Here is a 13,609-nt window from a genome sequence, read left to right on the forward strand (position 1 = left end):
CCTCTTTTCAACTGAAAGCCATGGACACAACTCTTATTGGTTGTCTGATGTAGGCTACTGGGAACTGTTAAAAACATAGTCTGTGATCGGCTAAGAACATTTAGATCTGTATTCAGCGAGATAAGATAACATACCATACCATGAGGTGTGGAAAGAAAGACAATTACCTATAGATTGGACATACTCTTTTCTAGGCCATTGTCGATAACAGGAAATACACAAGCCGTAGGCTACACCATAGCTCAAAGTGGCTACTTCGGGAATATGTGCTTGCATGGGAAAAATTTTACGTTTCTAACATTTATGTTTGAGATTTAATTTAAATATATATATATATATATATATATATATATATATATATATATATATATATATATATATATATAAACTAGGCACATTATGGCATTCATTAACACAGGCGTCACTCAGATGTTAGTAAGGTGTTGGTATCATATCATGTCAGTTAGACGTTCAATGCTAGGTAGCAGCCACATTGTGGTACTGTTGCCTAGGCTTAAATATGTCTCTTATCACCCCCCATAGCAGGTAGCTCAACGAGTCTGTCAAGTACACCTAGCCGGAGTTGTCAGACTCACGCATCAGTTCTTCATGGTCGATTCATTTCAGGAGTTCATATTGTTTCTGGAAACGTTATTGTAGTATGTATATTCGCGCACATGTATTAGGCTATAGAGATGTTTACGATGTAGCCTAACATACGCTGGTTTCAAGATAACCTAATAGCGTTTATCTAGAACACACACAGAAATACAGAACGAAACGAGGAAGGAGCCACGCGCTCTGGTAAGCGCAAATGTTTTAGTAAATTTAGCAAATTCTAGGATCCACATTAACTTTTTGCTTGAAATGTCAAATATGTTTTGAATTTCTTTATTAGCTTACCTGTGAAAATGTTTATAAATATTTATTGTTTCAAAGTTTAAACAAATGTACACATGTCTAACATCTTTCATTGCATTAGTAATGAGTCTCTACTAGAGCCAGAATTAAAGCTGCAATATGTACATTCTTGGGCTACCCAAACAAATTCACATACTTATAGATAGATCATAGTTGTAGAGTTATAGAGTTACCGATCTGTCATTCTCATTGAAAGCACATCTAAGAAGCGGTAGATATGTTTTATGAAAAATAAGGTTCCACTATTGTTTGTAGAGAAACGCTATAAAGCGTTTTCCTATTGAAAAACGATATGCGGGAACAATCGAGGAAGAGAGGAGCATGTCCAGTCAGTCCGGTCAGAGGCAGTAGGGATGAAAATGCATTATTGATATGTGCATGAATTTTCCATAATGCTGTCCTGCCTGAGCATTCGAAATGGAACAAGTATTTTGGGTGTCAGGAAAAAATGTATGTGAGTAAAAAGTACATATTTTCTTTAGGAATGTAGTGGATTAAAAGTTGTAAAACCTATAAATAGTAAATTAAAGTACATATACCCCCCCAAAAATGACTTAAGTAGTACTTCAAAGTATTTTTACTTAGTTACTTTACACCACTGGTCATGTGTTAATGTTGCTGTTGTAAGTTTACTATACTGTATTGTTTTTATTTATCTCATCACAATGGAAGTTCCCGCTGGAAAAATCTATTATATTCTAACCTATTCTAATCTAGGGCTGTAACAGGCTTCTTTTTCATTTCAAGTATGAATGAGTGTGAATATTTCACATATTAAGTCTTTATTGCCCTTTCTCTTGAAAATAGTGTGGAATTTACTGTAACCAGGACCATTTTTTAGTGATGTAGTTCATCCAGAATGTGGGAATCCCATACTATGGAACTGGCCAGGGTAAATTCAGTTCAATCTCCCTTTCCGCTTGGTCTCAGTGGCTTCTCATTCCTAAGTGAATGTCACTAGGGTGACAAAATAGTTATATAACATTTGTCAAAGCACCAGTCAAGATATCATGTCATATAATAATATAGAAATATATATATATATATATATATATATATATATATATATATAAAAGATAATATAATATATGCCAATAAGCAGACGTTTTTATCCAAAGTGACTTACAGTCATGTGTGTTTTACAGTCATACATTTGATGTATTGGTGGCCCCGGGAATGTTGTATCATATCATCTCTTATGTAGCACCATTTACATGACTTTGCTAATAAATGCAATGTAAAGCCACCAAGGAGGGTTTATGAAGACTTCATGAAATCTCTATAAAGATTTATAGCCTCATTTGTTGTTAATATAAAGTGGCACTCCTTTTGTTATTGTCTGCTATACTAATGACATTAGTCTAGATGTGACTGGAAATATGGTCATCAACCAGCAATCATCATAAACAAAGCGCAGTTACCATGTTCACATTCTAGTCGCGTTCAATGAATCAGCAAGTCGGAAATGTCAGAGTTCTGTCAAGCATGTGAATGAGGCACGTGTGTTGCTGCTTAATAGCAGACCAGAAAAGTGTTGTAAGACACTTCCTGTATGTGTCATAGTTGATGTATCTATAGAAACCATAAAACACACAACTGTATTTTATTTAGATTTTACAGTAAGTTGTGAAACTCTCAAATATGGATTCAGTGAATCAACAACGTCACAGACTGGATAGGGATATAGCTATTCATTTCACCTAGACATTAGACATGTGACAATAGACATGTCCAGAGTCCTCCTACTGACTACAGTTGTACCAAAGTGAACATGACAGAGTGATTCTTGAAATATGAGTCTAATATGAAATATTTTTCTCACAGAGGGAGTTCCTTGCTTTAGCAGAACCAACAGTGGAGTCGACCATGGAGATGGAAGAGGACATGACAGTGAACACGACAGTGAACATATCGACAGTCGGTAAAATAACCTTTCTGGACTCTGAGTTCCGTTACACCCTCTTCCCAGTGTTTTACGGTGTTGTGTTCGTCCTTGGTCTGATAGCCAACAGTTACGTGCTGTTCGTGCTGCAGCGCCTGCGCAACGCCAAGGCCATGAGCGAGATCCGCATCTACATGGCCAACCTGACTGTTGCCGACCTCCTCTTCGTGTGCGCCCTCCCCTTCTGGATTGGCTACTACCACCACCGCGGTGACTGGCGCTACGGCGACTTCCTGTGCCGCGTCACCGGCGCGTTCTTCTTCATCAACACCTACTGCTCCATCCTCTTCCTCGCCGCCATCAGCGTCAACCGTTACTGGGCCATCACGTGCCCGCTGGATGCCGCCTCGTCTGACCATTGGCGCCGCGGAGTGGCTGTCACCATGGTAATCTGGGTGCTCACTCTGTCCATGTCCGTGCCGTACCTCTTGGAGACGGGCATCCAGGTGGACGACGGCAACGTGTCGCGCTGCTTTGAGGGCTACCACGACAAGACTGACGACGAGAAGCGGACTGTGGCCACCACCCACCTCATCATTGTGGGGTGCTTCATCTTGGTCTTCTTCCTCGTAGTAATCTGTAACCTGCTCATCGCCCGTGCCCTGCTCACCCAGTCCCCTACCCAGCATCGGGGCTCCAGTTCATCCCAGCTCCGGGGGGTGAAGGGCCAGGCCCTGCATATGCTGTGTGCCGTGGTGGGGGTGTTCGTTGTGTGCTTCCTCCCACACCACGTGGTCCAGGGCCCCTGGACTCTGGCTGTACTGGAGATCAAGGAGGGCTGGGGCAGAATGGACTGGGGCCAGCGAACCAGGCAGTGGCTTAACGACGCCCACCAGGTCACCTTGATGCTGATGGGGCTCAACTGCCTCCTGGACCCTGTGGTGTACTGCTTCGCCACCAGGAAGTTCCGCCTGTACATCAAGGACAATCTGAAAAAGATGGGGAGGGGCAAAGGATGCTCGGAAACAGCCATCACACACATTTCTATGGTGGAGTGCAAGAATGTGAGCCAGCGGCTCCATAGTGAACAGCAGCAGCTGAAGGTTTAAATCTCTAGATGACATGATATTGTAGATATTGTGTCTAATGCTAATGCTGTTGTTAGTAACCACATCCTCAGGATGCTTCATTCCATCACACCCACACCTAACAATGAACACATAGTGCAGAACATGCACTCTGCTATGTAGCCTCATGTTCATTCAGACACATCACATGAACAGATGCACCACCACACAGCCCCACCCAGAGTATGGTTCCCCTCTAGATTTCCTTCCTGTAGGGATTTGTCCTGGCCACTGTGCCAGCTATAATCAGTGCTTTAAAGAATCTTTGGACCATTGATTCTTTGTTTTCACATTTCAGATGTACTGTACATTGTATCTCACAATGTATCTCACACTTTGATATTGTGACTTCAATTTAATCACGTTTCTTCCTGTTCTTCTAGTGTAATCAGAGAAGAGAAGCAGACGTTTTATAGGGAACAGGAGCTTCTATAAAGGATTGCAAAATAGCTCTACAAACTCAGTCCCAAGCCACTAGACTAGATCCTTAAATAAAATGGATATCAAATTACATTTTAAATATCACATGTGCTGAATGCAACAGGTGTAGGTAGACCTTACAGTGAATTGCTTACTTACAAGCCCTTAACCAACAATAGTCCTACCACTGTTGGAGCCTTCTAAATTGGGTGCTGAACAATAGCTGGTCGTGAGCAAGGAATAATAAAAATCCTTGTTCTTGAGCACCTAATATGGACACATATTAATAACAATGAGCTTTTTAGGATGCTGGCTCTCCGTAAAGTTCATGCATTTTGTGAAAAGCTAACCTTTGTAATGAAATGAAACTGTAATTGCCAAATGAGCTATGCAGGATTGCGTTGATTTTAGCCTACAGATTATTTTAGCCTACTCTCACATGTGGTACGATGTGAAATTGTATACGTTTTGCAATTTTTGTAAGATTGCAAATGAAATACTGTGAGGCAAGAAGTACTTTCGGTCACACTTTTATTTGGACAGTCTGGATAACCCATCTAGAGATTCTGTACATACTATGAATAAACTATCTGTTGATAAGAAATTGCTTGCTAAGGTTACGCTTATGGTTAGAATAAGTGTTAGCTTAAGGGTTAAGGTTAGGATAAGGGTTATGTTTAAGATTAGGGTTAAGGGTTACAGCTACTTATTGCACATAATGAGGGAATAATACGCTTCACTGCCCTTTTTAAGAGGGTGGTAACCATGTGATGAACTTGATGACTTCTCAACCGCCAGCTACTGAAGTATTAACAGAGACGTGAAGGTTATGAAGTTAATCTGGTATAAATGTTGCAGTAACTGTAACTCTGTTTTTTATGCATTTAAAACATATTGTGTAATACGCTGTACTGCATTCTCAATGTAAATATGATTTAACAGATACACTACAGTTCAAAAGTTTGGGGTCACTTAGAAATGTCCTTGTTTTTGAAAGAAAAGCTCATTTTTAATCCATTAAAATAACACCAAGTTGATTTGAAATACAGTATAGACATTGGTAATGTTGTAAATGACTATTGTAGCTGGAAACGGCAGATTTTTTTATTGAATATCTACATATTATGAGCAGCCAACACTCCTGTGTTCCAACGGCACGTTGTGTTAGCTAATCCAAGTTGATCATTTTTAAAGGCTAATTGATCATTAGAAAACCCTTATGCAATTATTTTAGCACAGCTGAAAACTGTTGTTCTGATTAAAGAAGCAATAAAACTGGCCTTCTTTAGACTAGTTGAGTATCTGGAGCATCAGCATTTGTGGGTTCGATTACAGGCTCAAAATGACCAGAAACAAAGAACTTTCTTCTGAAACTTGTCAGTTTATTCTTGTTCTGAGAAATGAACGCTATTCCATGCGAGAAATTGCCAAGAAACTGAATATCTCGTACAACACTATGTACTACTTTCTTCACAGAACAGCGCAAAATGTCTCTAACCAGATTAGAAAGAGGAGTGGGAGGCCCCGGTGCACAACTGAGAAAGAGGACAAGTACATTAGTGTCTAGTTTGAGAAACAGACACTTTACAAGCCCAGCTTCAATAAATAGTACCCGCAAAACACCAGTCTCAACGTCAACAGTGAAGAGGCGACTCCAGGATGTTGGCCTTCTAGGCAGAGTTCCTCTGTCCAGTCTCAACGTCAACATTGAAGAGGCGACTCCAGGATGCTGGTCTTCTAGGCAGAGTTCCTCTGTCCAGTCTCAACATCAACATTGAAGAGGCGACTCCAGGATGCTGGTCTTCTAGGCAGAGTTCCTCTGTCCAGTCTCAACGTCAACATTGAAGAGGCGACTCCAGGATGCTGGTCTTCTAGGCAGAGTTCCTCTGTCCAGTCTCAACGTCAACATTGAAGAGGCGACTCCAGGATGCTGGTCTTCTAGGCAGAGTTCCTCTGTCCAGTCTCAACGTCAACATTGAAGAGGCGACTCCAGGATGCTGGTCTTCTAGGCAGAGTTCCTCTGTCCAGTCTCAACGTCAACAGTGAAGAGGCGACTCCAGGATGTTGGCCTTCTAGGCAGAGTTCCTCTGTCCAGTCTCAACGTCAACATTGAAGAGGCGACTCCAGGATGCTGGTCTTCTAGGCAGAGTTCCTCTGTCCAGTCTCAACATCAACAGTGAAGAGGCGACTCCGGGATGCTGGTCTTCTAGGCAGAGTTCCTCTGTCCAGTCTCAACATCAACAGTGAAGAGGCGACTCCGGGATGCTGGCCTTCTAGGCAGAGTTCCTCTGTCCAGTCTCAACATCAACAGTGAAGAGGCGACTCCGGGATGCTGGCCTTCTAGGCAGAGTTCCTATGTCCAGTCTCAACATCAACAGTGAAGAGGCGACTCCGGGATGCTGGCCTTCTAGGCAGAGTTCCTCTGTCCAGTCTCAACATCAACAGTGAAGAGGCGACTCCGGGATGCTGGCCTTCTAGGCAGAGTTCCTCTGTCCAGTCTCAACATCAACAGTGAAGAGGCGACTCCGGGATGCTGGCCTTCTAGGCAGAGTTCCTCTGTCCAGTCTCAACATCAACAGTGAAGAGGCGACTCCGGGATGCTGGCCTTCTAGGCAGAGTTCCTCTGTCCAGTCTCAACATCAACAGTGAAGAGGCGACTCCGGGATGCTGGTCTTCTAGGCAGAGTTCCTCTGTCCAGTCTCAACATCAACAGTGAAGAGGCGACTCCGGGATGTTGGCCTTCTAGGCAGAGTTCCTCTATCCAGTGTCTGTGTTCTTTTGCCCATCTTTTATTTGTATTGGCCAGTCTGAGATATGTCTTTTTCTTTGCAACTCTGCCTACAAGGCCAGCATCCCGGAGTCACCTCTTCATTGTTGACGTTGAGACTGGGGTTTTACGGGTACTATTTAATGAAGCTGTCAGTTGAGGACTTGTGAGGCATGTCCAACTAGTCCAAAAAAGGCCAGTTTTATTGCTTCTTTAATCAGGACAACAGTTTTCAGCATTGCTAACATAATTGCAAAAGGGTATTCTAATGATCAATTAGCCTTTGAAAATTATAAACTTGGATTAGCTAACACAATGTGGCATTTGAACACAGGAGTGACGGTTGCTGATAATGGGCCTCTGTACACCTATGTAGATATTCCATTAAACATCAACCGTTTCCAGTCTCAATAGTCATTTACAACATTAACAATGTCCACACTGTGTTTCTGATCAATTTGATGTCATTTTAATGGACATAAAATTGCCTTTTCTTTCAAAAACAAGGACATTTCTATGTGGCCCCAAACTTTTGAACGGTAGTGTATATTGTTATTGAAATGCCTGTTTTTTGTTTCACAATATTTTTTAAATTCAAAGCTTCCATTAAAAGATTCCCGAGAAATATCACATCAGCACATTTTTTTTTTGTATGTGTTTTTAAATTGAACCTTTATTTAACTATGCAAGTCAGTTAAGAACAAATTCTTATTTACAATGACGGCCTACCCCGGCCAAACCCGGACAACGCTGGGCCAATTGTGTGCTGCCCTATTGGACTCCCAATCATGGCCGGATGTGATACAGCGTGGATGAATGCAGACAAACAAGAAAAAGAAGACTTTTCAAACCTCTTTACTTTTTAGAGATCAAGTCTAGCTTCTCTTTAAATATTAAACAATCTAACTCTCTTTAGGACAGTTTATCTGACACAGATTAAACATAGTCCTGGATGAAAAATCATGTTCAATAGAGTATCTCTTGAAAGAGTTTAAGTCCAGGACTATGTTTAATCTGTGTCTGGGAAACTGCCCCACAGTGTTTTACAATGAGCAAAGGAGGATTTAACCATTCTGGTATCTTCAGTATGTGGTTTATCAAGCAGGTTATTTTAGTGTTACATTCATGTCACATATGCATATGTTGTTCCTGTCCTTGGTTAAGTCCCATCACCCTCTCTCATGACAAGGTATAACAATCATCCCAAGGTGGCGTAGGAATCATCCCAAGGTGGTGTAGGTATCATCCCCTGTCATGTAGGCGGGGTACAGGTCGCTGTAGGCTTGGTTGGTTTCACCACAGTTCATGTAGACTTCTCCCTCAACCCCAGCCTGGGCCTGACTCCTCCCCCTAGTGGTGACAGCATAGTGATCAGCATAGTGATCAGCATAGTGATCAGCTAATTATAATCTCATACACAGGAAGACAAATGTAAAACACACACATATAAGTTGTTCATCATGCTCTTACTTTGGTGCTTTTGCAGGTCCAGTATATCCTGGAAGTACATGGAAAATACATCACAGTACATCAAACCAACACTCACAATGTCTGAATGAACATTGTGGGCTTTTCAGAATCCTACTAGAGTCCTATATTTTGATAATTTACAAACTGAATCATAGATTGAAACATAGGTGCCTCTAATTGGGTTGGCCAAATAACAACACATCACTTCCTGTAACTACAGTAGCCAACTTGTCATAATTATAACTCTGCAGTATAGCCGAAGACTTGGTAGAACTGTTGATACAGTGCAGTACACTTGACAGTGTCACTCACCTTTGGCCGGTGCACTATTGGTGGCCAAGGTCTCTTGACCGGCCTTCTCTTTGGCCCGCTGCCTCCAGAGCCACAGCAGCAACAAGGTCAGTAAGACCCCGGCAAGGAGAACCAGCACCAACCCTGCCACTCCTGCATACACACTGCCTAAGGGGAGAGGAGGAACAGTCAATTGAACTGCATTGACATTGATGTGCCACAGGCTTACACTAAAATCTTAAACTTTACAAACCTATGCTATAAAGTACTATTGTGCATCAAATATTGATACATACAACAGCAGGGTTTGACAACATAAAACAATTGATAAATGCAATCCAAAGTTATAAAAACAGAATAATGACATAAGATGGCGCCGATACAGATGGCAGCTAAGCTCAAGTCCTTAGGAAACTGCAGTATTTTGTTTTTATGTATTACGTCTTACATTGTTAGCCCAGAAAACCTTAAGTGTTATTACATACAGCCGGGAAGAACTATTGGATATCAGAGAGACGTCAACTAACCAGCACAACCAGCACTTCGACCAGGAATACAACTTTCCCAAAGCGGATCCTCTGTCTGCACCTCCCAGGGCATTTAACTGATTCCAGAGGCCGACCCAAAACAACGCCGTCGGAGGAGAGGGTGCCGGAGCGGTCTTCTAGTGAGGCTTCAGATGTGCGCACACCACCCACCGCTTCCGAGGATATTACTCGCTAGTGTCCAGTCCCAAGTTAACAAATTCAACAAATTTGGGGCAAGAGTTGCTTTCCAAAGAGATATCCGGGATTGTAACATACTCTGTTTCACGGAGACATGGCTAGCTGGGGACATGCTGTTGGAGTTCGTACAACCAACAGGATTTTCAGTGCATCATACCAACAGGAACAAACATCTCCCTGGTAAGAAGAAGGGCAGGGATGTATGTTTCATGATTAACGGCTCATGGTGTAATTGTAACAACATACAAGAACTCAAGTCCTTTTGTTTCCTGACCTAGAATTCCTCACAATCAAATGCCGACCGTATTATCTCCCAGGAGAACTCTCCTCGGTTATCGTCACAGCCGTGTATATCCCCCCGTAAGCGGATACCAAGACGGCCATCAAGGAACTTCATTGGACTTTATGTAAACTGGAAACCATATATCCCGTGGCTGCATTTATTGTACCTGGGGATTTTAACAAAGCTAATCTGAGAACAAGGCAACCTAAATTCTATGAGCATATCGATTGCAGTACACGAGCGAGTAACACTTTCGACCACTGCTACTCTAACATCCGCAACGCATACAAGGCCCTCCCCTCCTTTTGGCAAATCTGACCATGTCTCCATATTGTTGCTCCCCTCCTATAGGCAGAAACTAAAACAGGAAGTGCCCGTGCTAGGTCTATCCAATGCTGGTCTCACCAATCGGATTACACGCTTCAAGATTGCTTCGATCACGTGGACTGGGATATGTTCCGGGTAGCCTCAGACAATAACATTGACGTATATGCTGACTCGGTGAACGAGTTTATAAGGAGATGTTGTACCCACTGTGACTATTAAAACCTTCCCGAACCAGACACCATGGATTGATGGCAGCTTTCCTGCAAAACTGAAAGCATGTGCCACCGCATTTAATCATGGCATGGCGACTGGAAACATGACCGACTACAAACAGTGTAGTTATTCCCTCCGTAAGGCAATCAAACAAGCAAAGTGTCACTTTATAGACAAAGTGGAGTCGCAATTCATCTCTTCAAACACGAGACGTATATGGCAGGGTCTGCAGTCAATCACGGATTACAAAAAAGATAACCAGCCCCGTCGCAGACATTGATATCTTGCTCACAGACAAATTAAACAACTTCTTTGCACATTCTGAGGACAATACAGTGCCACCAATCCGTCCTGCTACCAAAGACTGTGGACTCTCCTTCTCCGTGGCCGACGTGAGTAAAACATTTAATCGTGTTAACCATCGTGTTAACCAGGCTGCCGGCCCAGACGGCATCACTTGCTCCGTCCTAAGGGCCCGCACAGACCAGCTGGATGGTGTGTTTACAGACATATTCAATCAATCTCTATCCCAGTCTGCTGTCCCCACATGCTTCAAGATGGCCACCATTGTTCCTGTTCCCAAAAAGGGTTATCCTATGGGGACAGACAAAGATCCCTTTTGGAACCCTTTTCGTAAGAGTTTAGTCTGGATCTGTAATCTGTGTTTATTTAAGTAACACAAAGTAGTTTATCATGTCCCCTCCTCTTCCTAGAGGGACTCTCTAATGTGTTGGTGTCATCCACACCCAAGGACCTGGTCACATGGAGGGGCAGAGTGTCATCCTGTACTGTCAGGCCACCTCCCAACCCAACCCCCCTCTGTTGTCTGGAGCTGGAGCAGGTTGGACGAGCAGGGTGGGTGGCAGGAGGTGGGCATCGGGTGAGAGCTGACCCTGAGCATAGCAAAGAAGAGTGGGCAGTACTTTTGCCAGGCTTACAGCAACATCTCTGTCTTGAATGCAGCAGCAACAAAGCCCCTCCCACACAGTCTATATCATCTACTTCCCCATGACTGGTAATCTACTCATCAATCACAACATCCACCTTATTTCTCATATGAGTCTAACACATTTAGCTTCCTCTCAGCTCAAGATGGTGAACAGCTCAGTTTGAGGAAATGATGAACGATAATGAGATTTGTTCCATTAGTAGAGAACTGAGCTGATGGCGATGATGTGTGGTAATGGTGGTGTGATAGTGACAATGTACCAAAATAAAAAATAATGTACTGGGATGGTCCCTCTCACATTGTCAAATAAAATAAAATAAAATGTTATTGGTCATATACACATTGTTAGCAGATGTTATTGTGAGTGTAGCGAAGTGCTTAAGCTCCTAGATCCGACAGTGCAGCAATATTTAACAGGTAATATCTAACAATTCCACAACAAAACCTAATACACACAGTCTAGTAAAGGAATGTGATGAGAATATATAAGTATAAAATATATGGATGAGCAGTGACATAGCGGCTAAGATGCAATAGATAGTAAAGAATAGATAGTGAATGATACAGTGTACAGTATATACAGTTGAAGTTGGAAGTTTACATACACTTAGGTTGGAGTCATTAAAACTTGTTTTTCAACCACTCCACACATTTCGTGTTAACAAACCATAGTTTTGGCAGGTCGGTTAAGACATCTACTTTGTGCATGACACAAGTCATTTTTCCCAAAAAATGTTAAAGACAAATTACTTCACTTATAATTCACTGTATCACAATTCCAGTGGGTCAGAAGTGTACATACACTAAGTTGACTGTGCCTTTAAACAGCTCGTAAAAATCGTGAAAATGATGTCATGGCTTTAGAAGCTTCTGTTAGGCTAGTTGACATAATTTGAGTCAATTGGGACCGTGAGTGTATTTCAAGGACTACCATCAAACTCAGTGCTGCTTTGCATGACATCATAGGAAAATCAAGAGAAATCAGCCAAGAACTCAGAAAAAAACTGTAGACCCCCATAAATCTGGTTCATCCAGAGCAATTTCTAACGCCTTGTAAAACATTAATCTGTACAAACAATAGTATGCAAGTATAAACACCATGGGACCACGCAGCTGTCATACCGCTCAGGAAGGAGACGCGTTCTGTCTCCTAGAGATGAACGTACTTTGGTGCAAAAAGTGCAAATCAATCCCATAGCAACAGCAAAGGACCTTGTGAAGATGCTGGAGGAAACAGGTACAAAAGTATCTATATCTACAGTAAAACGAGTCCTATATCGACATAACCTGAAAGGCTGCTCAGCAAGGAAGAAGCCACTGCCCTGAATCCGCCATAAAAAAGCCAGACTATGGTTTGCAACTGCACATGGGGACAAAGATCATACTTTTTGGAGAAATGTCCTCTGGTCTGATGAAACAAAAATAGAACTGTTTGGCCATAATGACCATCTTTATGTTTGGAGGAAAAAGGGGGAGGCTTGCAAGCAGAAGAACACCATCCCAACTGTGAAGCACGGGGGTGGCAGCATCATGTTATGGGGTCGAGTTTGTGTAGGAGTGACTGGTGCACTTCACAAAATAGGTGGCATCATGAGGTAGGAAAATGATATGGATATATTGAAGCAACATCTCAAAACCTCAGTCAGGAAGTTAAATCTTGGTCGCAAATGGGTCTTCCAAATGGACAATGACCCCAAGCATACTTCCAAAGTTGTTGCAAAATGGCCTAAGGACAACAAAGTCAAGGTATTGGAGTGGCCATCACAAAGCCCTGACCTCAATCCTATAGAACATTTGTGAGCAGAACTGAAAAAGCGTGTTGCGAGCAAGGAGGCCAACAAACCTGACTCAGTTACACCAGCTCTGTCAGGAGGAATTGGCCAACATTCACCCAACTTATTGTGGTAAGCTTGTGGAAGGCTACCCAAAATGTTTGACCCAAGTTAAACATTTTAAAGGCAATGCTACCAAATACTAATTGAGTGTATGTAAACTTCTGACCCACAGGGAATGTGATGAAATAAATGAAAGCTAAAATATAAAATTCTCTCTACTATTATTCTGACATTTCATATTCTTTAAATAAAGTTGTGATCCTAACTGACCTAATAATGGGTATTTTTTACTAGTATTAAATGTCTGGAATTGTGAAAAACGGAGTTTAAATGTATTTGGCTAATGTGTACGTAAACTTCCGACTTCAACTGTACATATGAGATGAGTAACGCGAGATA

At 42.2% G+C, this 13,609-nt stretch overlaps 1 protein-coding gene across 1 annotated transcript; it reads left to right on the forward strand.

Moving 5' to 3' along the window:
• The first annotated feature begins 566 nt into the window (after positions 1–566).
• On the forward strand, positions 567–5,043 carry LOC110498153 (platelet-activating factor receptor). Its single transcript, XM_021574766.2, has 2 exons — positions 567–804; positions 2,746–5,043. Exon 2 carries the CDS (start codon positions 2,788–2,790, stop codon positions 3,910–3,912), a length of 1,125 nt encoding a protein of 374 aa, XP_021430441.2. The 5' UTR covers positions 567–804; positions 2,746–2,787; the 3' UTR covers positions 3,913–5,043.
• Positions 5,044–13,609: the final 8,566 nt, after the last annotated feature.

This window comes from Oncorhynchus mykiss, chromosome 19 (assembly GCF_013265735.2).
Source record: "Oncorhynchus mykiss isolate Arlee chromosome 19, USDA_OmykA_1.1, whole genome shotgun sequence".
Lineage (NCBI taxonomy): Eukaryota > Metazoa > Chordata > Actinopteri > Salmoniformes > Salmonidae > Oncorhynchus > Oncorhynchus mykiss.

Coding starts and splice junctions, on each gene's coding strand:
- LOC110498153 (XM_021574766.2), top strand. CDS start 2,788: ATGGAGATGGAAGAGGACATGACAGTGAACACGACAGTGAACATATCG.